The sequence below is a fragment of the Bombyx mori genome, chromosome 22, assembly GCF_030269925.1.
Source record: "Bombyx mori chromosome 22, ASM3026992v2".
NCBI lineage: Eukaryota > Metazoa > Arthropoda > Insecta > Lepidoptera > Bombycidae > Bombyx > Bombyx mori.
The window spans coordinates 13,411,119-13,437,024 of record NC_085128.1 but is presented as its reverse complement, the minus strand read 5'-3'; the positions used below and the strand labels follow the sequence as shown (position 1 = coordinate 13,437,024).

Sequence of the window (25,906 nt, the reverse complement as noted above, 5' to 3'; positions counted from 1 at the left end):
AATGTAACTTTTTTTGTCATATCTGTTTAAAATATTTAAATAATTGTTGATTATGTATTCTTCTGAGCTATTGATATGAGAGGGTACATAGAAAGGGATATTGATTTATTGATGTCCAATAGAGAGAATGATATAAATCTCTATATAATGTATCTTCATATGATCAGTTCTTATAAATATTTCGTATTTCTCAGATGTCTGTAACATTTGGATATAGTTTTGTAATTAGGTTTAGTTAGTTTATAAACTTAATATATTTTTCCCAAAGGCACGAAGGATCGCTCCTCTGGCTCTTGTGTAATACAAAAATACCCGTAACGTTCAGATGGTTTTTGTTTTAATTTTCAATTACGTTTAAATATTTTTTTCAGTTGGCCTTATTCACTACGCCTATGTACCGTGCTCCAGAGATGTTAGACACCTGGGATAACCGGAAAATAGACCACAGCGTCGATATGTGGGCTTTGGGGTGCATATTATACACCTTGTGTTACATGCAACACCCCTTCGAAGATTCCGCTAAGCTGGCAATACTTAATGGAAATTACAATTTGAACCCTAACGATCAACGTTACAAATGTTTTCATGAAATCATAAGTGAGTTCAATACTAAAATTATTTAAAAAAAAAATGTCTGTCAGTAATAATAATCTAATCTTATTTTGAATATTGGGATGTAGGGGCTTAGGGGCAAAGAAAATAGCAAGTGAGTTGGCATCGAGATGTCCATAGACATCAAACAACGTAGATACCGCCATCCAACTTGAGACATGAGTTCTAAGTCACAGTTTTACCGTATAACGTTTGTCCCACTTTTCAAACCGAAACGTGTTATTGCTTCACGGCCGAAATAGGCGGTGTGCTGTATGCTTAGTGCGAGTTTCTTAACGTTCTCGATAGCGTAAAAGTTAAGCCATTTTTGTATGCAGTTGGAACAGCGCCCCTAGCGGCAAACGTACGCAAACGATCCCATTCCATACAAATATGAACTAACTTTTACGCTATCGAGAATGTTAAAAAACTCGCACTAAGCACACTGGTAGTACCAGTCTGGTACTTTTTTTTTTCTCTGGTACCTACCCGTGCGTGCACACAAGACGCCTTACCACCAGCAATTGCAAAATTATGCGGGTTCGATTTTTGTAACCCGATGTGATCGTCATCGTCGAAGTTGTTTGTGAACATTTGTTAAGTGTGTATTTCATTATAAAAATTAGTACCTGCCTGCGGGATTCAAACACCGGCACAGTCGCATCGCTCGATACGAATGCACCGGGCGTCTTATCCTATAGGCCACGACGACTTTAAAACCTGCTTTAGATGAACATCCCATACAAAGTGCAAAGGACATTCATCTGAAGCAGATTGTTTTAGCAAAGGATATCGGGGAACTACACACGAAAGCAAACTTAATTCGAAAAGGACACCTAAAAAATTCAATTTCTATTACATTAAGTTAATTGTTTTCTTAAATGTAATATTGCACTTCCGATTACAATTTTTCCTATATAAGGCAAATTTGGTACTAAATAAATAGTAAAATAATTAATAATGTCATAGCTTTGATATCTCAAACATATTACGTCATTTCTGTTTATTTAAGTTAATTATAGAAAAATAAATCCAAACCACATTGTCGCCAGGTGGATGTCTAACAGTGAATCCCGCTGACAGGATGACGATAACCAATGTGTTGGAGCGGCTGGCTGCGATAGCGGAAACTCAGAATGTCAATCTCAAGCAACCACTGAAATTTGAGCGTAAAAAAGTTGAACAATCTGTGGCCACTAGCTCGCCAGGTAATAAGAAGTCAAGTAAATATTACACTACCATATCGTAAGAGACGTCCCGCTGCGAACATTTTCACGATATAAAAAAACTTTCTTAAATAATACGCGTACGCCTCGACGAATCGGTCGCGCGGATCACCTGGTCCCATACATTCGATCCATCGTTATGTTCTGTTGCATTGGAGACTCGAGCTAAACATGGTCAAGCATTATTTGACTTTTTACACTCAAATTTTTTTCGTTTTCGTCATCATTGTTTTTGGTTTGAGATCTATAGTATTGTAAACGTTTACGTGTAAGATTTACTTACATTCCGATGTCTATTGTTGGTTATTTTTTGCAAAACGTTCGTATGTCACCGAAAGGTAAGGCCATGTTGAAGAAATTGTTCTCTGAACACCAAAAGGTAGTATAGCATTTATTTGACTTGAAATATTTTTCAATTGATGTAGTTTTTTTTTTGTGTTGCTTTAATGGTGATATATTTATATGATTCTATTGGTCAACTACAGCTATTTATATCTTTTTTTCTTCTCCTAATGATGCAACAAAGAGGCTCAGGCACTTTGGTGATCACTAAGTGCAATAGTACATCAATAAACAGTAAATTTAGCTTTAATTTGATATTTAAGTCTGAGTAGAAATGAAAGACACTAGGGAATTCACAATAAACAAATTATAATAGCGAAAAATGTTGTAGCTGTAATTTTGTACAAAATGATTACATTCTATTTAAATAATATTTATATTACCAAAAAGTAAATGTGCATTTATGAAATGCATACATTTAGTTTTAGGATATCTCTCGCTAGAAATTATTATAATACAGAACATTCCTATAAGGTTATTTAAACACAAGCCTACTAATGACCCCTTTAGAATTATAGTATTCAATATGTTATTTACTTTAACAAGTTTAAAGGTATATAGTGGAAATACTAATTGTTTAACTATGTATTTATTTGCTTACTAACTACATAATCATAAGTTTACTAACAAATAATTACAATTAATCAAACATTATAATGTTTCGAGTGTGCAAAGTGTGTCAGCACTAACGGACGGGTGGCATGGAATTCACTGTGGTTTATAAAAATGTCTCAAATCATCAGTTAAGTGATAGTTTAACATGGTTTTTTTTTTTAAATCATTAAGCTTCAAAATGTTGCCATAGCTGTATTTGAACTCAAAACGTACTATATAATAGTGGACCACCTTTATTAATGGTGTATAAAAGTAGAGACACTAATTTTCAAAAGACAATAAGTGATTAATAATTGAATTCAGAAGTTTTTGAACATTCCTCATAAATTTCTAAATAAAATATTTTAAATTGAATTATGGTGAATTTCAAGAAATTAAAATATTGTTCAATCAATGGTACAAAACTAGTACACGTTAATTCAAGATTTATTAGTCTTGAAATGTGTCATGTGAAGAATATGGATACAAAAATGACAAATAATGTTAAAAAGATACTTTATTTATGTAACATCATGTGATTCATGTGCTTATGTTTTGAGCTTAAAAGAAAATAAATACGTATATTCTTGACAGCCGTGGTTTGTTTTAATTAATATACTGACACAACACGAGAAGGAGGTCTAAGCGGATATGGGTAACTTATCAATCGTTTTTTTTTTTTAAAATCTAACTTCTATTTTGTACTCTAACTGCCACGTATTTTAGCTAAAACACGCACTAATATTTCAGTTGGTACAAAAAAGGTGTCAACTTAAACTCTGTGACTGTCAATTAAACAGACTTGAATTATTATTAGTAGCAGTTTTAACTAAAATAGATTTATGAAGAATAACTAAGACTAACAATTTATGCAATGTTTGTACTGGATATTAACACTTCATCTTAACAAATGGTATTTACTTCACCAACAATTGTAGCTAGCTACTTTCTGTAACTGGACATGCTCAAATTGTGTTATCTTATCTAAAATATATCTATCTTGTCTTAAATTATTATTATTATTTATCTACTTGTATGTTGCTTTCTGCATTTGTAGAACATTTGATATGTAGTATGTGCATTAAAAGCTTAGCTAACAACTTGGAAATAAAGGTAAAACAATAATTGGGACATGTGATACAAATATTTCTTAAACAATTTTTAAACTATACACATTGCAATTTACTATTGTAAGAAATTAAAATGTTGTCACTAAATGCTAAAATTGATAAATAGCATGTATGTTTCCATAAATGCATGTAGGAACAAAACTCCCCTGGTAGAAGCGAAGCTTCCTATTAGACGAATGAATGTAATGTTGCATGTATGTGTTCCTTGTGTGATGTGAAATTCCGCGCCTTTTTTTATTATAAGACTTAAATCTATTAGGAAAGTCAAAACCGGAAGTCAAACATCTCCGCTATAAACATAGTCTTGCAGCAGAACATAATGATCACTGTGCTTTTATGTTGGCAACACTGATTTTATTTAAAAAGAAAGTTATTTCAGTGTTGGAAGAAAAGGCCCGGATTTTCACATAATCTTCACAGTATTCCTCTATATCATATGTTTCTTTTTTCCTTTTAGGTGTATTCAACTTTTTCGGATGCCCCATAGTATTCTCGTTTAAATGATACCCGTGAAGGCTAGTAATACATCAAGAACGCACTCACACTTGACGCATGCGCTAAATACTGGGACTTGCTCGCAATGATGAGTATTAGTTGTATTTAATTTTTCTGTCTATAATTTATTGTCATAATTTATATTGTTATCGCTTGTATTATTGTTGAGTTAGTTATTAGCGTGTTTTCATTGAATGAATATTTGTGAAAAATTTAATTTTTTTGTGATAGGTATCGGCAACTTTATATCGAGGCGTGTAGTGTTTTGTAAAAGGTTGTGAATAACTAAACTGAAATTTAGGCAGTTTAAAAAAAAATAGCTACAAATTTTCTTCTTGTTAAAAGGCCTTAAACGCCTTTACGGATTTACGTCTACGATGACAATAAGTAACAGTAATAAACTAGAAAAATAATGTTCTAAAAAAATGTCAATTAGATTTATTATTTCTTATATTTCTAAAATTTTTAATACCGAAATAAACAGAGTGAAAAAAATATTTCTGAAGTGAAAGAATGCAGAAAGACTAAAACTTGTGCCAAACAATAAACACACCAGACAAATGAAATATATATGTATGTATATGTAAAAGTTAAATTAAGTTCAATTAAAATCATATTGTTAATTACCTAACTCAAAAGGTACTTTTGAATAGATTTGATTTGTACATGGACCCTTCTAGTAATTTTTAAGTATTAATTCATGTTATTTTTACATGCAATATAAGTATTATGAGTTGTGCAAAATAGAAGCATTCCAACATAAGCTGGGTACAAGTTTAACAATTTAAATAGTATTATTATCCTATTAAGTTACCATAATGATTTTTTGTTGACAAATATATATTATATAATATTAAAATGCATAAACTAGTTTTAGGGTGGTTAAACTTTATCATAATATATATTCAAAGGAAATTAAAACCTAAAGAGGCGTAAATAAGATTACTTATTGCAACTATTGTACATATTTAGATCACCTTTTTATAAAAAAATATACATGAGGCCTACAACTTGGAATGAAACTTTTCCAGAATACACTATATAAAACATTCCATATAAAATTGTATACTTTAAGAAATTAGAAACATTTCAAAATACATTCCGTTTAAATTGGACCTCCTTTGAAAGACGTACATGAAAAGACATAAATAACTCAGGTCGTTATACAGAGGAAATGATGGATTATCCATAAGAGTTATTTAATTGCATTCTAACGGCTGTTAAGACATAAAGTGAATAATGGTGCTCTTATTTTACCATACGCCTAAATATGATTGTGGTTTATTGTTAAGAATATGTCCTGGTAGGATTGTTGATGAATTTGGTATTGTTAAAATATGTTAAAGACCAGCTGTGTACATTGCTCAAAAAAGCTAACCTATTTTTTTTAAATAAATTAGCAGATCAATTGATTTCATTTTTCATTATATCGTTCGTAAGACGTCGTTCGCTTAGCATTAGCTTCCTTCAAATATGTAAAAAATGTAATGTTGAAAACATACATATAACGTGATCTCTTTACGATTTGTATTAAGCTTGTTGGTACAATTTGTATTAAGCTGGTTGGCAATCCCACACTGATCGCCGTAATGTTTTGATTAATTGAGAACTTTTCCGAGTCATCCAAAGAACTTTATCGCGGTGTCCAGCCAATAACCACCTCAATTTGTTGAGTCCTTAATAATGTGCCTATGCTGACGACGTGAATGAAATTCGTATTTGTATTCAATTATAGATTACGCTAACAGCTTCGAATATAGAAATCAGGTTGATTGGAATTGATACTTTAATAAATCTGTTACCTCGGGTGGGCGATATGATACTTCAATAAATTCTCTACTTCGGGTGGGATTTGCCAACTGCGTCTCAGTATTGCTATGTAAAGTTGCCTACTGAAGCGAATGTTTATTGAAGCGAATGTATATTAAGTCGAATTTGCCATGCTGACGTTATTGGTATTGTGTCTTCAACAAAAAAATTCTGTAATGAATATTGTACCACTAAATATTATCATCGTATCTTACAAAATCATACACAGGTAACTATTTTAGTAGTGAGAGCATTTTCACGCTGGTCTTTTTTATTTGGCTGTAATGAGACAGGAAACATTTCAAAATGAAAAAATATATTGACAAAAATATTTTAAAATATACCGAAAAAGTACTTAATAAACATTCCTTTTTATTACCTAAACATTGTTATAAAACTACAGTGATCCATGCATCATCTTGTTTATTATAATAAGCACATGATAGAAAAGTATTAACACTGAAACAATATACAATATTCATTTAATTATTATAACTCTAGTTTTAGATATACAATTAATAAAAATTGTATCTTAAAAGGTAGCAAAGAGAGTAGCAATTGTTTTAAAATAATACTAAAATACCAACAATGCGAATTCGAATATACAAACGAATAATATAGTTTTTCAATTTCTCAATGAACAACAGTTTAAAATTCATCACAAGCAACTCAATATATTACTTTTAATGATTAGTTTATAATCGAGCAATATTTTTGTACCTATTAGTAGTTTAAGTCAAAAAAAAATTGTAAGATATCCTAATTTAAAAAAATAAACGTTATGTTAATTATTATTTTTGTTGTTTTCGTGATCATTCTTACGTCCCGTTCTAATTCTACACGAATTCACAATTCAAGTAATGAAGGCATATAGTCATAATAAAACTTTCTGAAACAGCGTATCTTCTAATGACACATTTTCATCAATTTGAATTTGCAATGAAATTATATAACATTACAGACGAATTATTAAAGTAATATAATTAAATCAAATAAATAAATGGACTTATAAAAGTAAGTTCCTTATACCTTATTATTTATTACAAAGGAATCTTATTCAATTTAAAGATAACTCATTTTAGATTAATCCATCGGTTAAATCATGTTCTACTTGTTGCCAGAAATAATATTTATTTTTGTTCTTTCAGCGAACAGAGATCCTGTATCAAACAGCCAGGAAGCACCGAATTCCAGGCCCCCGGAGCCCAGCCGCCCCCCGCCCCCCGCGCGGCCCCCGGCAGCGCCCTACCACCAGCCGCCGCTGCCGCAACCGCCCGTGAATTCTGGAGGACTCTTTTCCTCGATAAAAGGAGGAGCGGGAAGCTTCTTGAAGAATTTGAAAGACACTTCATCGAAGGTTATGCAAACTGTACAACAGTGAGTGAAGACTTTTTGTATATAAATATCCTAGAAAATATATTATATTAGGGACAATGCCTTAATTAATTGCAACACAGCATTCAATGTAGCAGTAATCAGTTTTAATAACAACTAATATCAATAGTACAAATATAAATTAAGTTTTCCATTAATCAGATCAGTATGAAGTCGTCGTGTCCTAAAGGATAAGACGTCCGGTGCATTCGTATCTAGCGATGCACCGGTGTTCGAATCCCGCAGGCGGGTACCAATTTTATTAATGAAATACGTACTTAACAAATGTTCACGATTAACCTCTATGGTGAAGGAATAACATCATGTAATAAAAATCAAACCCGCAAAATTATAATTTATTATTACTGGTGGTAGTACCTCTTGTTAGTCCGAACGGGTAGGTACCACTACCCTGCCTATTTCTGCCGTGAAGCAGTAATGCGTTTCGGTTTGAAGGGTGGGGCAGCCGTTGTAACTATACTTGGGACCTTAGAACTTATATCTTAAGGTGTGTGGCGCATTTACGTTGTAGATGTCTATGGGCTCCAGTAACCACTTAACAACAGTTGTGCTGTGAGCTCGTCCCCACCAATCTAAGCAATAAAAAAAAGTTATTTTTACGTATGTACAATTTTTTTTCAGGTCTATTGCGAGAACCGATTTAGACATAAGCTACATTACCAGTCGTGTTATTGTAATGCCATATCCTTCTGAAGGCCTCGAGAGTGCATATAAGACTAATCACATCGATGATGTTAGGGTAAGTTCAACTTACGATTTTGATGAAATAAAATGAAATGTATATCATATATAAGGGTGAAAATTGTAATTAATAGTGCTTATTGAAAGACCGCATTTTGTAAGTATAACCCAATTATACAATTGTTTCTAGTGTTATTTGTTTTGTACTAGCTTTTACCCGCGACTTCGTCCGCATAAGTTTTTTTGTTTTCTCCCGGCTATAAGTCCCCCTGCAACAATGTCCCACTATCGTGTTCCAGTCCTCAACTTCACATCAAAATTTGTTCAAAAGCAACCTAAGCTACATAATGGATAGCTCCGAATGTTTCCTTAGTAAATATAAAAAGTAAATAATGTAAATCGGTTTAAAATACTACTAACTACCTACCTGCCAACCCCCGATGTTAGACAGTGTGACATCCGTAACATCGTCTGCGTAGGAAGTACTAAGTTAATGTAAGTAGTATAATAATGTAGGAAGCTAAAAATAAGAGGCCTTTTAAATATTTTTTTTTTTTTTTTTTTTTTTTTTTTTTTTTTTTTTTTTTTTTTTTTTTTTTTTTTTTTTTTTTTTTTTTTTTTTTTTTTTTTTTTTTTTTGTCAGGAGGAAATCGCCGGACTCCCACCCTCCACTGGGGATGGAGGGTGGGGCATGTCGGAGTCGAACCGACTAAAACCTCCTGTCGCTCAACAACCAACGTCCAACCCTCGCATGAGACAGAACTCATGAAAAGTATTATTACTTTAATAAGTATTATTACACTTATTACTGTAGTACATTTTTGTAAACTATGTTCTTTGTTTTTCCCTCTCTGGCCAACACATGGAGATTCTGTGGACTTGAAACACGTGAGCAAGCCACGTATAATTGTCCGTGAGAAAAACAACTCTTTTCTAAATTAATGCCGGCTACTTTTAATGTTTGCCCCTGAGCTTTATTTATCGTCATAGCGAATGCGATTTTCAGCGGAAACTGTAATCTCTTAAACTGGAATGGCCAATCTGTCGGAATTATGGGTATACGGGGGATTAAAACGTTCTCTCCTTTTGCCATTCCAGTCATAATGATTGCTTTTACAATATTGCGACCGAGGTGTGTCACTTGCAACCGTGTGCCATTACACAGTCTTGGTGCATCTAAATTCCGCATTAAAAGGACAGGAACGCCTACTTTCAGCCTCAGTTTGTGTGAAGGTACTCCCGACAGTTCTAAAGAATTAAGAAATTCTACAGGGTATGATGTTACTTGTTCAGTATCCATTACAGTGTCTACAGAGAGAAACTCAACAATATCACCTTCCACGCGTGACATAATTTGCTCGTTTATCTGTCCCACCATTTCATTCGTCGGCGCTAAAATTGCTCTTTCACATAACCAGTCTCTATTCCTCATATTAGTTAGCAGTTCGCTATAGACGAAGTTATTTAGATCATCTGGATTATGCACAACATTGCAGAATTCACGATCCAATGTAATCATGCCATTACCATCCTTTGCCATACGATCTTCTCCAATTTTAAGAAGAGCAGCAGCATATTGTCCATATTGTACATCATTGTGTAGTTGCACTCTCATATTTGTAGACAGACTAAACGTTTTTACGTGCACCCATAACGTTGACGCTTTTAAACACGCATTTATTTCATCTGCAGGGGTGCCTTTAGTGATAACCGGCAAAGTCTGTCTAAAATCGCCCGCTAAAAGTACCACCATCCCCCCCATGATATTTGGATTACTCTTGATGTCTTTCAAAGTCCGATCTAGAGCTTCAATTGCTCTTTTATGGGACATAGTACACTCATCCCAAACTAAAAATTTACATTGCTGCAACATACGTCCACGCTCACTGTTTTTACTTATATTACAGACTGGCATTTCTTCATGGGCTAAGTTTAATGGCAGTTTAAGCACCGAATGTGCCGTTCGACTACCATTGAGCAGAGTGGCGGCTATTCCGGAAGAGGCAACTGCTACAGCAATTCCTTTATCTTTTCGGATTTGCGCTAAAAGCAAGTTTAAAAGAAAGGTTTTTCCCGTGCCTCCGGGAGCATCCAAAAATAACAAACCACCTTCGCCATCTTCGATTTTTTTGAAAACATTGTCAAATACTAACCTTTGTTCTGGGATCAAACGTGGAACAGACTCTGTCAATTGTTGTTGTAAGGAAGCAGTATCGTAATCTAGTTCCCGAATTAAATCGCTACTGATTTCCTCGGTTCTCTGTGGTCTGATCATTCCATAATCTGATAAATCCTTTCTAGAAATTGTTTTAACCTGGTCTTCAATTTTTGTCAGACCCTCATTGTAAATTAAATCACTGTACGTGTCATTGGGATTTTGCTCTTGTAATCTGTGCAATATATCGTCGGTCATATCATTTTTGTATTTATCCCACAATTGTTGAGGATTTGAAAGACCACATGTCGCTACTAATACAGCAAATAGCTCTCTCATCTTGCCTGCTGATCTACATTGAGCAGCTTCTTCCAGTGTCACATCCCAATGGTTGTCATTCTCCAGTAATCCTCTTGCCTCACATGCCTCTCGAAATGTAGGATAATCTTGTGTGTTGTATTTTTTTAGATCATTGAAAGAGGTAAGTCCGCGCACATGGTGTAAAAGCATGCGTAGACAAAAACATTCCATGTTACTAACATGAACTGTATAAACTCGTCCTAAAGCATCTCCAGATTTGACGCCAGGCCAATCGTGAACTGAAGTACCTTGAATGCGGCGTTTCCAAGTTTTCCTACTTGCATCCCAAGTATAATACCTCGGCACCTCGACATAAAGAAGAGTTTTTGCAAACTCATCTCTGATACAAAGATCAAAAAAAGCAGTGAGTGTGGTTTTTGGCGGAGTAGTTATTCGTTCGTGGAAATTGTGTTCATTAAAATAAACGCGTTCACCATTTTCTAAATGCACGCTGAGATGTGTCACGGTGGGATGCCTTTCGTGCAACGGAAATGCTAACAGACGCCACACGGCTTCGTTGCTGCTGACATACCGACCAGACTGATAAGTTTGTACCTCATCTACGGGATTCGCAAGATCAGTATTTCTAAAATTGAAAATAGCTTGATCACTACCCTTGTTTATATATTTGCAAATATATTTGATGGCGCGTACTGAACTGCATGCCTCAACATTTATGTGGGCGTTAAACATTTTTGATAAAATTGGTGAATAGGGGACTACCCAACTATTATCAACCGTAACGTAGCTACCATTTCGGAGCTTCACGGTTGCTGTTCGACCTCCGTCTGCTGGCGCTCTTCTACGATACTGCGGGTATCCGTGGTCGTTGTGAACGGTCTCTTTCACTAACTTGCGAGGAAATTTTTTTGTGCATTTTCCGTCTTTCATGCAGTGGCACTGTGGATTTTTGGGTCCGCATGGACCGTGAATCATATTTTTTACAATAATGTCATGGAGAGTCTTGTCAATGTTAGGATCCGGTATTTCAGCGCTGATTATGTTATCTATTTGATCGGGTCGTAACTTATCTTTTAACCACAATAATATATGGACATGTGGCAGTCCACGTTTCTGCCATTCGACAGAGTACATAAAGCAGCGCGCTTCTCTGAACACTCGGCCTTTATTAATCACATCCATTAGTTTTTTAACTTTTAGTCTAAAAACTCTTGCGACTACATCATGTCTATCTATTGCGCTTTGCCCCGGCATCAACTGATTGACTATTTCGGGCCAGGCTGGGTTGCAAGTAAAGGTGACGAATAAGTCAGGGCGACCATGTGTACGCACATAAACAAACGCGTCCTGAGTATATTCGTGTAAGTACCGCGGGCTATTTACAAATGAAGATGGTAAAATGACCATACGACCTAAGTTATTTGGATTTAAATTAGCGTCATTTGCCACAGCGTCTTGAAGATGGATGTAATTCTCTGCTCTTAGTTTAGTTTGATTTAATGATATGTACCGTAACCTCTCGCTTTCAACTTTAACGTACATGTCAACGTAAAACTGATTGGCCAGTTGCTTGCATCTTTGTACAATGTTAAAGTTGTTTTCTCGTATTCGCATGCAACATTCTCTGGATTTTTAAAACAGTATCCTTTTCGATTCCTTGTATATTTTGACACCTGCGATCAGCTTCATTTTTTTCATCGCCCATGAAATAAAGTTGCAAAAACTTTGGTTGTTCATTATTTGCGGGAAGTAAGGAACCAATCCTGTGATACACCTGTCCTTGGATGGTAAAAGTAGGTGAAAATCCAGGCATTACGACCTCCTTATCTACACCAAATGACGTCATCTGAAAGCAAGAATTATACTTTCTAATCCTGCTTAAAAACCGGCGCGATTCGTTACTGTCGTATAAAAGTAAAGATTTAAGAGGTTCCTCTGGCTCGCCAAGTAATGGAATTTTAACCTTTCCACCAGAACAGTACATACCTGGAGTTTCTTCTTTCCATTTCAGTGCTTCACAATATCTGCATTTTTTATCCATTCTCCCAATGATAACCAATCGGTGATTAACATAGTCGATCAAAGGGTCATACTCAAAAGCGGCACCATTAAATGCCTCCCACGTACTCATTGAAAACGTACGTCTTCTTTCTGCCTGCCGTTCAGCATTTAAAAGACGTCGTCTTTGTGAATCTTCGTCAGTCTCTGCCGCAATCAATTGCGCGTGGCGCTCAGCATCTAAGGTTTGTCGGGCTTGAGTCTGCGTATAGGTCTCAGAGGCCCTTTGAGATGCGTGGCGTTCAGCATCCAGGGCCTGACAGGTCTCAGTCTGCGTAAACGTCTCAGAGGCTCTTTGAGATGCGTGGCGTTCAGCATCTAGGGCCTGACGGGCTTGAGTCTGTGTAAACGTCTCAGAGGCCCTTTGAGATGCGTGGCGCTCAGCATCTAAGGTCCTACGGGCTTGAGTCTGCGTATAGGTCTCAGAAGCTCTTTGAGTCGCATGACGCTGAGAATCTAACATCTGACGCGTCTGAGTCTGCTCTTCAGATTCTTGGCTTCTAGCAACTTTTGCAGTTCGAGCTCTGCTAGAACTACGGCTTAGATTGGATTTACGTTTGCGTGGCATATCGAAAACAATAAAACAATAATTAAAGATTTTTAAAATCGGTAGTTTTAAAAACTACAACGTAAGACAATTTTTTATAAAAACTTCGATAAAGCAAACCTTTTTACTTATAACCTAAATATCTAAATCAATCAATAACGTATTGAACCTAAACAACTATGCACTACGACGACGTATGATTTGAAGGTTTGCGTTATATTGAATTATTTTCCCTCGTTGAATAGTAAACAAACTAAGTGTAGGTGTTATAATTTCGGTGATGAACTGATTACCTATCCGTTTCTTTGTCTAAAATGAGTATTAACTTATCACTATGATTTATTACTGAACATAAAGTTCGTATAAATATCTATCTAATTACCTCCTCAAGTTTAAAGCGTAGCTAGTTATGTAGTACTATATTAATTCTGTGGTGTAGGTAATTAGATTTTATCTGTATGTAATTTAACAGTCAGTTGAATAAAAAATCGTATACAAATCAGATCAATAGCTATGGCGTAATGTGATTCTAGACAGAGTTTTAATGTTGTAGATAGGTAGCTGTGTATAGGTTCCTGTGGGAATGAGAAATTTTCCCGAAGTAAAAAGTAGTCTGAATTTTGGTACCTTCCTACCCCATAAGTTAAGTAGTGTGATGGTATGTCGCTAAGTTTCGATCCAAGTAAAACTGTTAAATAAAGACAGATGCATCAAAATTTTATAATAAATTCCCTAAATTATGGCGCCTACCGACCCTCTAAGTTAGAAAAGTGATCAAATACTAACTTTAAGTCTTAGTAACACTCATTTAAAAAAAAAAAAACATCAAAATCATTTCAGTAGCTATGGCGTCATTCGCTTCTTGACACGATCACGCTAGATTTCCGCGGGAATGAGGTATTTTCCCGCCGTAAGAAGTAGCCTGTGTCCGTGCCTAGGATCCTATCTTTATATTAACCAAGTCTTATAAAAATCCGTTCAGACGTTAAGGCGTGAATGAGGTAAACTTTTATACCAAACTATTAAAAATCACTAACTTAATTAGTTTTCTGCCTACTGCCTACGCCTTAAGTACGATAGCATGAATATTAATAGCCCATATCCTTTTCTAGGTTACTATCTATCACCTAACTAAATTTCATCAAAATCCGTTCAGCCGTTTAGGCATGATAGAGCAAAACTCCCACCAAAAACCATAAAAAAATCACTAACTCAATTCAGTTTTCTGCCTACTTCCTACCCCCTAAGTACTATGATGTGATCATTTTGATCTTATATCCGTTTTTAGGTAACCATCTATTACCTTACTAAATTTCATCAAGATCTGTTCAGCCTTTTATACGTGAAAGAGCAAAAGTCCCAACAAAAACGACTAAAAATCACTAACTCAATTTAGTTATCTGCCTACTGCCTACCCCCTAAGAACGATGGCGTGATTATTTATAGCCTATGACCATTTCTAGGTTATCATCTATCACCATACCAAATTTCATCAAAATCCGTTCAGCCGTTTAGGCGTGAAAGAGGAACAGACAGACAGACAGACAGAGTTACTTTCGCATTTATAATATTAGTATGGATTTTTACATCAGTTCATAAATTGTTTATATATAATTTTAGAACCCTGAAGCTATAAAAGAGTTATTCTCCCGTTTATATCGACATGACACATAGACACAGCCCACTGAGTTTCTCGCCGGATCTTCTCAATGGGTCGCATTTCCGATCTGATGGTAGATTCTACGAAGCACTGCTCTTGCTAGGGCTGGTGGTGCAAATTTTCTTAGGTCGAGCCCGTGAGCTCACCTACCCGTCCGCGCGTAGCTGGAATAGCTTCTTAAGCTACCAGTGAATAAGTAGGAAAAAATTTGACATGTTATCGTATAATATATTTATGATCGTGATTATGTATATATTATAGATATATGGGTAAATTTTATATTATTATCATGAAATAATATTGTATATGTTGTTGTGTGTTTTTATATGTATGTAATACTATTATCAATTTTGCTATTTTCGCATTAAGTAATGACCCTACCACAGGATTCTCTACACCACCCTTGGTTGACTGTTAGAGAATGTGTCAGGCTTTAAGACCGCCATTGTACCTTTGTGCATGAAGTTAAATAAATAAATACAGGCATTTCTGGAGAGTCGTCACCCTGGCGGGAAGTACTGCGTGTACAACGCGTGTCGCGGCGGCCGCCTCACGTTCGGGCGCCACGTGCTCGTGACGGACGCGTGCCGCGCGCTGTGGCCCACGGGCGCGCACCGAGCCCCGCTGTTGGCGCCCTACTACGCGCTGCTGCAGCACATGTACCAGTATCTAGCCAAGGACGACCGTAACGCCATCGTTATTACGTGTCAAGTGAGTTTTCAACCTTGAACAATATCGACGCTTGAAAGGCAAACGTGACTAAGCGACAATGCGTGAACTCTACAGTAGACTAATTTAAAGTTGAAATACCTGAAAAAAAATCTATTTTAACGAATCTAGCTGTAGGATTGAAATGATTTTAATAGACCTAGAATTTTTTTTTTGCGCATCGATTATAATTATTGCCTATTTATTTATGTACAAAGCAGTTATTGTCGCTTAGTCACGTTTGCCTTTCAAGCGTCGATAACTCTTTTTAATACGCTTTTATTAGCTTCAGTCGTATGTATGTTTGTAACGCAATCTTTAAACATGATTTTGACCCCCTTCAAAACGTTAGATTAACTCGAAATTTGGTATAGGTACTTATTAAGGACCGATGACCATAAAAAATAAAAATAAAAAAATTTAAAAAATTTAAATTCGACTAAAAAATGTAAAATAAATAATAGTTTAAAAAAACTAATAAAGTACGCTTTTATAGATAATCCAAATAAAAAGTAGAAAATAAATTTGAATTAAAAATAGTGTAAGACAAAATGATTTTATTGTAAAAAAGCGTAGGGTACATGGTATCAGTAGGTATAAATATTTTATGAACAGATATGAGTAGAAGGGTTATTTTGATAATATCCTGAAAAGCACCTCACTTCAAGACGAGCATACGGCCCACCTGATGGTGAGTGGTTACCGTCGCCCATGGACTTAGCAATGCCAGGGGCAGAGCCAAACCGCTGCCTACCGTTAAGTACTCTCCACAAGCCTCGTTTGAAGAAGGACATGTCATAGCGCTCGGGAAACACGGTGGAGGGGAGCTCATTCCAAAGCCGGATGTTACGTGGCGTGTCTCATAGGGTAGAATTTGCAATAGTCGGCACTCTAGCGTAACGGTACAGTCACAGATGTTATATAAAATAAATGAACATAATCATTCAATTGCCGATCACTCAGTACCATTCCAATAATAGTGTCGATTATAGTTAGAAAAAATTAAAAATAAATTTATTCGAGTGGCTTGGCTCTGCTCCTGGCATTGCTGAAGTCCATAGGCGACGGTAACCACTTACCATCAGGTGGGCCGTACGCTCGTCTACCCACAAAGGCAATAAAAAAAACCCACCTTGAAATATAAGTTCTATTACTGCTTCACGGCAGAAATAGGCAGGATGGTGGTACCTACCCGTGCAGACTCATAAGACGTCCTACCATCAGTTAAAAAAAAGAGTCATCAAGGAATGATAAAAACTTTATTCTCGCTCGCGCAGGACGGCAAACAGATGTCGTGCATGTTGGTGTGCGGACTGCTGCTGTACTCGAAACTGGTGACCGTGCCGGAGGATGCGCTGCAGATATTCGCGGTCAAGAGATCCCCCATCAACATGCTGCCTAGTCAACTCAGATACTTATATATGCTTAGTAATATCATAAGGTATGTATTACGGGTATGGAGGGTAGAGGTGAGGAGAACCGTCTCATATGGGAGAAGCTTGAAAAAGTGTCCCACTTTTTATTATTATTATTTTTATTGCTTATATGGATGGACGAGCTCACAGCCCACCTGGTGTTAAGTGGTTATTGGAGCCCATAGAAATCTACAACGTAAATGCGCCACACACCTTGAGATATAAGTTATAAGGTCTCAGTATAGTTACAACGGCTGCCCTACCCTTCAAACCGAAACGCATTACTGCTTCACGGCAGAAATAGGCAAGGTGGTGGTACCTGCCCGCGCGGACTCTCAAGAGGTCGTACTGTTACGGGGTGGGTCCAGGAGCTCTTTTTAAAAAAGGACACGGTGACTGGCACGGAGTTTATTTTATTAAAGAAGTAGTACAAAGGATATATGTTTCCGCTACTCAAGCCAAATCTGTTCTGCCGCGCTTAAGCAATATATCGTCTTTATATAGAGACAATGCATTCAAGAATGCCTTAGTCGGCATTATTATTTATATTACGTTATTACTGAGGGGCATATGTAACATCCCCCTCCTTAAGATTCATCGTCACCGATGAATGGTCACGGACGTTGACGTTGAAATAGAGCGGTAAGTATAGAATTTGGCTTTTGTTTTGGATAACAAAATAGGAAAACTAAAACATACGATACAGGATAAAACAAGTAAGTACTCAAAATAAAATAGTAACTATATCTTAAAGAAATAAACGTTAAGTACAATATCAAAAACACTTAAGTAATTATTAAGTAAAATACGAAAACAGGATATAGTAAGTAAATCTATAATTATTAAAGGTCTTAATTATAATTATTAATTAAACTTATACAATTTATTTATTTAAAATAATATAATTTATTATAACATTACTCGACGACGACATTATTAGACGAATTTGACAACATAAGATTTCTCCTAAAAGGCCTAGGACATGAATAATCTTTTTCACTATTTATTTGCACAGTTTGTGTAACATTATTATGATCGTTTTTACGATCTTTGTTGCATTGATTAAAGATTTGTATACAACAATGAGAATTATGTTTACTTGAACAAAACCATCTACGAAATCTAAATATAAGGTACAAGAAAAACAGAACAGTAAGAGAATAACTTATAGACATATAATGAACAGCATATTTTTGAAAGTGCGAAGGACTTTCCAAATGATTTAATTCTTTTTCTAGAGTATCTAGATGAATACTGGCATGTAACAATGAGTCTAAATTATTAAGATTATTTAATTTTAACAAGGGAAGTCTAGCTAAAGTTTTATTTAGTTTTGTACGTTCGCAACAATCATCTTCCAAAATGTTGAAGTTAGCTACTTGAGTTGTTACATTAGAAATAAATGTTTCACTAGACGAAAATTGTAATGTTTTGAAGAAAGCTTTACAGTCTTTAAACAGGGACATTATTCCTGTTCCTAACAAAACATAATCATAGTTGAGACTATTACTAGAACAAGTTACATGTAATTTTCCAGGCTCAGATTGAACAAATATCCATCTATTTTTATTAAGTTTAAAGAAGGAATCTACGTGACCCCTTAAGAGTTTTACCGAACATGAACTTGGAACTTTATTGACAACTTCGGTTAAGATAACTGTCTCACACGTTGGGTTCGCAAGCGTCGAATACACATTACCCAATTCACAAATATAACACTTTTCACTCACGAATTTGCACTTGTCTAAGTCTTCTAACAGTGAGTAAAGCATACGATCTGTTGTTAATGCCATGTATGGCTTGTTTGGTGCTATAAGTGCATAAGTGTCTGGTTTTGTTAAGTCATAAGGAACTGGCATAGGAACAATATGGTAAAGGTTATAGACTTGAGGTAACACGAGGGGTATCTTGATTATAGTGATAATACGATTATTATGATAGTAGCATACTAGTTTAGAAATATCGATAACTTCGTGAATGTTCTGTAAAGATATTGATATAGGAAGTTCGCAATGCTTAGGTAAGTCATTTATATGTTTCTCCAACTCGACATATAATTGATATGGGCTGAGTACAGTCGGGTGCAAAATATTCATTTTACTAAATAAAATAGCGTTGTTTATGTCTTCGATATCGAAAGACAATGCAATGATTATACTTTCTAAGGACTGGAATAAAGAATTAAATTTTGTTTTTATTTGTAATTTATCGTTAGAATTTATAATATATTCGAATGCCGAATTTATGATTTCTAGATTTTTATTTAGACGTTTCTCGTTTTCACTGAATTTTAACATTGAATTATTAAATGTGGAAATTGTAGATTTTATCACATGTATATTATCACGCATAAGATGCGCTAAAGCTTTTTCGTCTGACTGTACTTGGTCGATAGCATCAGAGAACTTGACACCGTCGTTGGAATCTAGAGTGCCAAAGAATGTTTTAAGAACAGAGCCACCAAAGTCGAGTAGCCCACGTTTTGATCTACTTTGTCGACTACTAGTAAGATAGGATACAGATGCAAACTTTTTGATGTTATTATCGTGTTGACTTTGTAATGACGAAATGGCGTTCATGCAATCGAACTGTATTTTGGAGGACTCGAAGTCCTTACAGAAAGAGTTTACTTTTTCAAATAATTGATCTACTTTATCAAGATGAGACTGTATGTTATTAGTATTTAAATAAGTTACAACATTCCAGTTATCATTAGTAAATTTGACGTCAGATAGTCTATCGTAGTATAGACCGGGACTATCTGTTATCTGGGTTATGATTTGATGACTTGTACATAGCACTAAGATGGGCCTGAAAGGGAACAGAAATAGTAATAAGTAAGCATTCGTTTATTATCACCAATAAATCAAATATTGTAAAATAGTAAACATATAAAATAGTAAAAGTTTCAAATAGTTATTCAGTGTAAGATTATTATTATAATTATAATATAATTTTTTTTCTTTTTGAGTAAAAGAATTAAGTATGTTCGAAAATAAAGGGATTATTTAAACGAGTTAGCTTTAATAAGACTATAGTGCGTCGTCATTTGCTAATTTTATTTCATCATAATGGTGACGCACGTGTTTACGGTTCATTAATAAGGTGACCGTGTGGTTGCCGTTTATTTTTATGATTTTGTATGGACCCTTCCATACAGGAGATAAGGCTTTGTTTTGCTTATGATGGCAACGGACGTAGACCATGTCACCAATATTATAGGTAATCGGTTTCGAGTGAGAGTCGTAGTATTTTTTTGATCTTTCTTTTGACGACTCTATATTTTGTAAAGCTTTTTGACGGCTGTAATATAACCGGTGATTAAGTGCTCTTATATAATCGCTGTATGTATTAAGGTCGAGAGAGTCTATACTTTTAGGGATGTAGGGTTTAAACCCGAATAACAGTTCTAATGGTGAAAAGCCTGTGGTAGAGTGGATATTGGAATTGTACGCTAGCATTGCTGTTCTAAGATATAAGTCCCATGTATGTTGGTTTTCAACTATATACGACCTAAGATATTCTTTCAGAGTCGAATGACTTCTTTCTAGGGCGCCACAAGTCTGCGGGTGATATGGAGAAGCAAAAATGTGTTTTATTCCGAATAAACGCTCTAACTGCTTCATTACTTCGGAAGAGAAGTTAGCACCTTGATCTGTAATAATGATCTTAGGGATACCGATATGGGAGATATACTTTACTAATGAACGAGCTGTTTCTTCGGCGGAGCATGTGACCATGGGATATGCTTGAGAATATTTAGTGAGATCGTCTTGTAACGTAAGAATGAATTTGAATTTGTTATGGTGTGTTTCGGGTAATGGCCCCACTAAATCTAGGAATAACTTTTCATTAGCTCTAGTGGCGGTAGACGTGATTATCATTGGGGAGCGATTAACTTGGCGCAGCGGTTTGTTTATTTGGCACGATTTGCAATTTTTGACATAGTTTTCTATGTCTTGTCGCATATTTTTCCACCAATATAGTTCTTTTATTCGTCCTAACATACGAGCGACTCCGGGGTGACCTGCAGTCGTGGAATCATGGTGATCTCTTAATATTTTTTTGATTTCGGAAGGCGTAGGATATTGGATATTGTTATGGTAAATATTTACTTTGATTTGAGTGTCATGAAATAGAAACGCAACGATATTGTAAATTTTTGTAAATGACAATTTCGTGTAAGGGTCTGAGAAATCTGATATAGCACATTCTTTTTCCTCGCTATACCATGTAGTTATCATGTCACGGTAACAACGTAAAACATTAAAAATATCTTTATACGTAAACTCATCGTAAAAATGAACACGGACAAACAAATGTGTAAATAAATGACTGGCGTTACCGGTAGAATAAAATGAGTACAGTTCTCTCTCCACTTCACGTATGTCAGGCATAGTTGTGGACATTTCTATGATTTCTGAACAATATGGTACAGACTCATCAAGGTCAATTGAGGTAGGGTAGGCTATCAGCTTACATTTAGCTTTAAGTAGAGAGTCGTTAAATTCCTGAATATTTGTGTTAAACGGATCTTTCGATTGTCGGGACACTTTTAGATATTGTTCATAGGTTTCAGGAGTTGACGGTGACGGTTGCGAGGGCAGTGATGGAGAAGGGACTTTTGTAGGAGGTTGAGTAGGGTGGCTAGGCATTTCTTGTCCAAGAGGGGTTTCTGAAGGGACGGAACCTGGGGCGTTGAAGTCTATGGGGGGTGGTAACGGAGACAAGTCATCGAACGTAAGGGGCTCATCTACTCGAGACTGTTCATCAAGGTATGGGGGTGGTTGTAAAACGGTTGGTTCATCGAGAGTATGAACGAGGTTGCGAGATAAGGAATCTGCGTTACAATTTAACTTCCCCTTTTTGTATTCAATCTCGTAGTCGAATTCTTCTAATTTTAACCTCCATCTAACTAACTTAGAACCGGGGTCTTTGCAGTTAAATAGCCACTGCAAAGGTTTATGATCGGTCACGATTTTAAACTTGTGTCCATACAGATAAGGTCTGAAAACTTTTGTGCCGAAAATGATAGCTAAACATTCTTTTTCGGTTGTAGAATAATTTCCTTCTGATTTGTTCAGGGTTCGAGATGCGAAGGCTATTGGGAGATCTTGACCTACTTCGCCTTGAGAAAGAATAGCAGAAACAGCGTAATTGGATGCGTCTGTTGTTAGTACGAAGGGTTTAGTAAAATCAGGGTACTGAAGGATAGGAGCCGAGGTTATTTTGTTTTTCAGTTCGTCGAAGGCTTTTTGTTGTTCACAACCCCATTGAAACGTAGCGTCCTTTTTTAGAAGGCTAGTTAAAGCTTTAGTAATATGGGAGAAATTTTCAATGAAGCGACGATAATAACCAACTAAACCTAGAAATGATTTTATATCACGTGGAGACTTCGGAACTGGGAAGTTAGTAACACAGAGAACCTTCTTGGGGTCAGGCATTACTCCTTTATCTGAAATAATATGTCCAAGATACTGTGCTTCTCGACGAAAGAACTCACATTTGTCCGGTTGTAATTTTAGGTTGTGTTCACGGAGCTTATGAAATATGTTTCTGAGGTTTTGACAATGAGACAAGAGATCGTGGTTGAAAGCGACTATATCATCTAAATATGTATAGCAATGAGTGCCTTGAAGGCCGCTTAGTACTATATTCATGAGTCTTTGAAATGTGGAAGGAGCATTTCGAAGACCAAAAGGCATACGCGTGAACTCGTAATGGCCCGAGGGCACACTAAATGCTGTTTTTTCGGTATCTTTCACCTTGACTTGATGAAACGAAGACGCGAGGTCAAGAGTGGTAAAGTATTTACTGTGGCCTAGCTGGTCCAGGATATCCGTGATGTTCGGAATAGGATAGGCATCACCAATTGTTACTTGATTTAACTTCCTATAGTCGATAACAATACGCCACTTAGGTTTACCGGAGGAGTCTTGTTTTTTTGGTACTACCCATATAGGTGCTGACCATGGTGAGATAGAGGGTTGAATGATTTTTTGACGTAGCATATCATTTATTTGTCTATGTACTTCCTCTTTATGACACTCAGGGAAACGGTAACTTTTAACAGCGATCGGTGTGTCAGATGTAGTGCGTATTTCGTGTTCAAGAGTTTTTGTACACGTGAGGCTGTCGCCTTCAAGAAAAAACACGTCTGAGAATTCGGAACAGATACTGCGTAAACATGTTTCTTCCTCCTTATTTAAGTGTTCGCAACGAATGGCATCTTGAACTCGTTTTTCCCGGACTGAGTTAAAACTAATTTGGTAACAGCATGACTCGTGAGTACTGTCGGAAGTATTAGACGGAGGGTCATTTTCTAGAATCAGAGACACGGGTTCGAGGGTGAAAGATAGGTCATGTAACCTTACTTCCGACTCAGAGGTATTCAGGACAGACAAATTAATTTTGTTATTTGGTTTAACACTAACTAAACATTTAGAAAAATACACACTAGGATAGTTTACATGCGTGTTTTTTAAAATTAAACCTTCCTTTAACTCCGGGTTAGTAACAGCGCATTCAATAAACATTTCGCTTCTTGGCGGAACGATATAGTAGGGTTGTGACATATGTAACTTGAAACGCTGCGTAGAGGGGCTAAGTATGCCCAGGTATTTCTCTGAATAATTAATAAATGCACTATTTTTGTCTAAAAAATCTGATCCTATAATACCATCGTAATCCAGGTTAACATCTTTAACTACGTGAAAATAAAAAGGTGATAGATTCGATTGGTTAGTTTTTATTGACAAAAGGAATTTGCCCAGTGATTCACAGTGTGAATTTACGTCATTGATGCCTTTGAATTTTATTTTGTGATTTTCAAGAACTGGTAAACAAGGAATACTGGTACTTTTTATAAGAGATATTGAACTTCCCGTATCAACTAATAACGAAATAGGATTCGTGGTATGGGATGTATGAACAAGTATGTAAGGTAACGGTGTGTTTTTATGCTGAGAAATATCGTACACTGTCGGCAAATATTCTTGAGATATCGCCGATGGCATCGTTTGAGGGGTAAGTTGACTGATTGATTTACGAGTAGTATCTGGCTTAGCGGATACCGGGGTTGACTTATCATGTGACTTTGTAAACGATTTAGTAGAAGGCTTGGTAACCGGATTAGTAGACGAATTAGTAGACGAATTAGGAGACGAATTAGTAGACGAATTAGGAGACGAATTAGTAGACGAATTAGTAAACGAATTAGTAAACGAATTAGTAAACGAATTAGTGAACGAATTAGGAGACGAATTAGTAGACGAATTAGGAGACGAATTAATTGGCGAATTAGTGAACGAACTAGAAGTAGTTTTGCACGCTTGTGCATACGACCTAATAATTTCTTTGCATTGTTGCGATTTAGTAGAGTTACGTAATTTTGTGCCTGTTTGGTTTGCAGGCAATCGCCGGCACATTTGCGATACCTGACACGTTAGTTTAAATTACTGTCGGTTTTCTCGATTTCGCAACATTTAAAAGGCGAAGATTCCGAGTCAGGTGGAATATGATTAAGCGGGCGATATTTATTATACGAATTATTACGTAAGTTGTTATTGTATTCGCGTTTCTTACATTTCGCAATGTGATGACCTGGGTTTTTACAGTAACTGCAAACGATTTGAGGTGGAATTTTTTGTTTTGTGTCTATTTTTGTTGAATTAAATGAACTAGCTTGTGATGATAATTTTGGCTGTTGATGATGAGTTGAATGAGACTTAGCAACGAAGTTCTGGATTTTTTCCTCTTCAATGGCGATATTAATTGCTTCGTTAAGATTTTTGGGGTTACGACATCGCACCATGTTACCGATACGAGGAGTCAGTCCGAACATAAAAGAGTGTATCGCCAGGTCCTCTGTCATGGCAATACGACCTGATAGGTCTTTTTTTGATGTATTAGAATTATGGATTTCGGTCTGCATCTCGGTTAGGCACGTATCGATTCGTAAAGAAAATTCAGACACAGATTCGCCAGCACGTTGTTTACATGATTGCAAATCGAAAAATAGATGACTGTAGTGTTTAGTTTCTCCAAAATTTTGACGAAGAAATTCTCTCAACGATTCGAAGTTATCGAATATTTTATTTGAGCATGCTATTCTGGCTTTTCCTTCTAGCTTTGAAATTATAAATTTCAGTAATAGTCTTTTTTGACTGTCTGATGCAAGATCTAACGCATCCTGGCAGTTAGTCAAGAAGGCCGTAAGGGTCTCCCGACTTCCATTATATGGGTTGATAAAATTACATAGTACTTGAATAGGATATTGTTCGCTCAAGACTATTTCACTTTTAGTAGACATTATTACGAGTATTCGCTTTTGACAGTAACAAAACAGACACTAGCAGAAAGAAGGTCAACTAAAAAAATGTAATAGTTATACGAGACGAATGATTCACTCACCGCAAGAATATCAGAGCTGTTAACTTCATCGGAGTACGCACGGATGATGGGATGGCAGCAAGGCGTTTGGCAGGCTTATACTGGAAGTCTTAATGTCGCAAACGGCAGGAACCGGCTTGGCAGGAACGAGTCAGCAGGAACGTTGCAAACGGCTTAGCAGGAACGAGTCAGCAGGAACGTTGCAAACGGCTTAGCAGGAACGAGTCAGCGGGAACGTTGCAAACGGCTTAGCAGGAACGAGTCAGCAGGAACGTTGCAAACGGCTTAGCAGGAACGAGTCAGCAGGAACTGGTGCAGTAGGGACGAATCAGCGGCTTGAATTTTCACGGGTACTGGAGCTTCGGGCGAATCTTCGGGCTTGTTTCAC

At 36.1% G+C, this 25,906-nt stretch overlaps 1 protein-coding gene across 4 annotated transcripts in view; it reads left to right on the top strand.

Annotated features, from left to right (window-relative positions):
- LOC110384721 (cyclin-G-associated kinase) overlaps nt 1-25,906 on the top strand; it is a 49,980-nt gene that overhangs the window by 4,622 nt on the left and 19,452 nt on the right. For all 4 annotated transcript variants that reach the window (XM_062675021.1, XM_038019065.2, XM_038019064.2 and 1 more), the window contains exons 4-9: nt 372-597; nt 1,644-1,799; nt 7,336-7,564; nt 8,204-8,321; nt 15,488-15,715; nt 16,990-17,153. In XM_062675021.1, the coding sequence (XP_062531005.1) occupies nt 372-597; nt 1,644-1,799; nt 7,336-7,564; nt 8,204-8,321; nt 15,488-15,715; nt 16,990-17,153 (1,121 nt within the window). The remainder of the gene's footprint in view (nt 1-371; nt 598-1,643; nt 1,800-7,335; nt 7,565-8,203; nt 8,322-15,487; nt 15,716-16,989; nt 17,154-25,906) is intronic.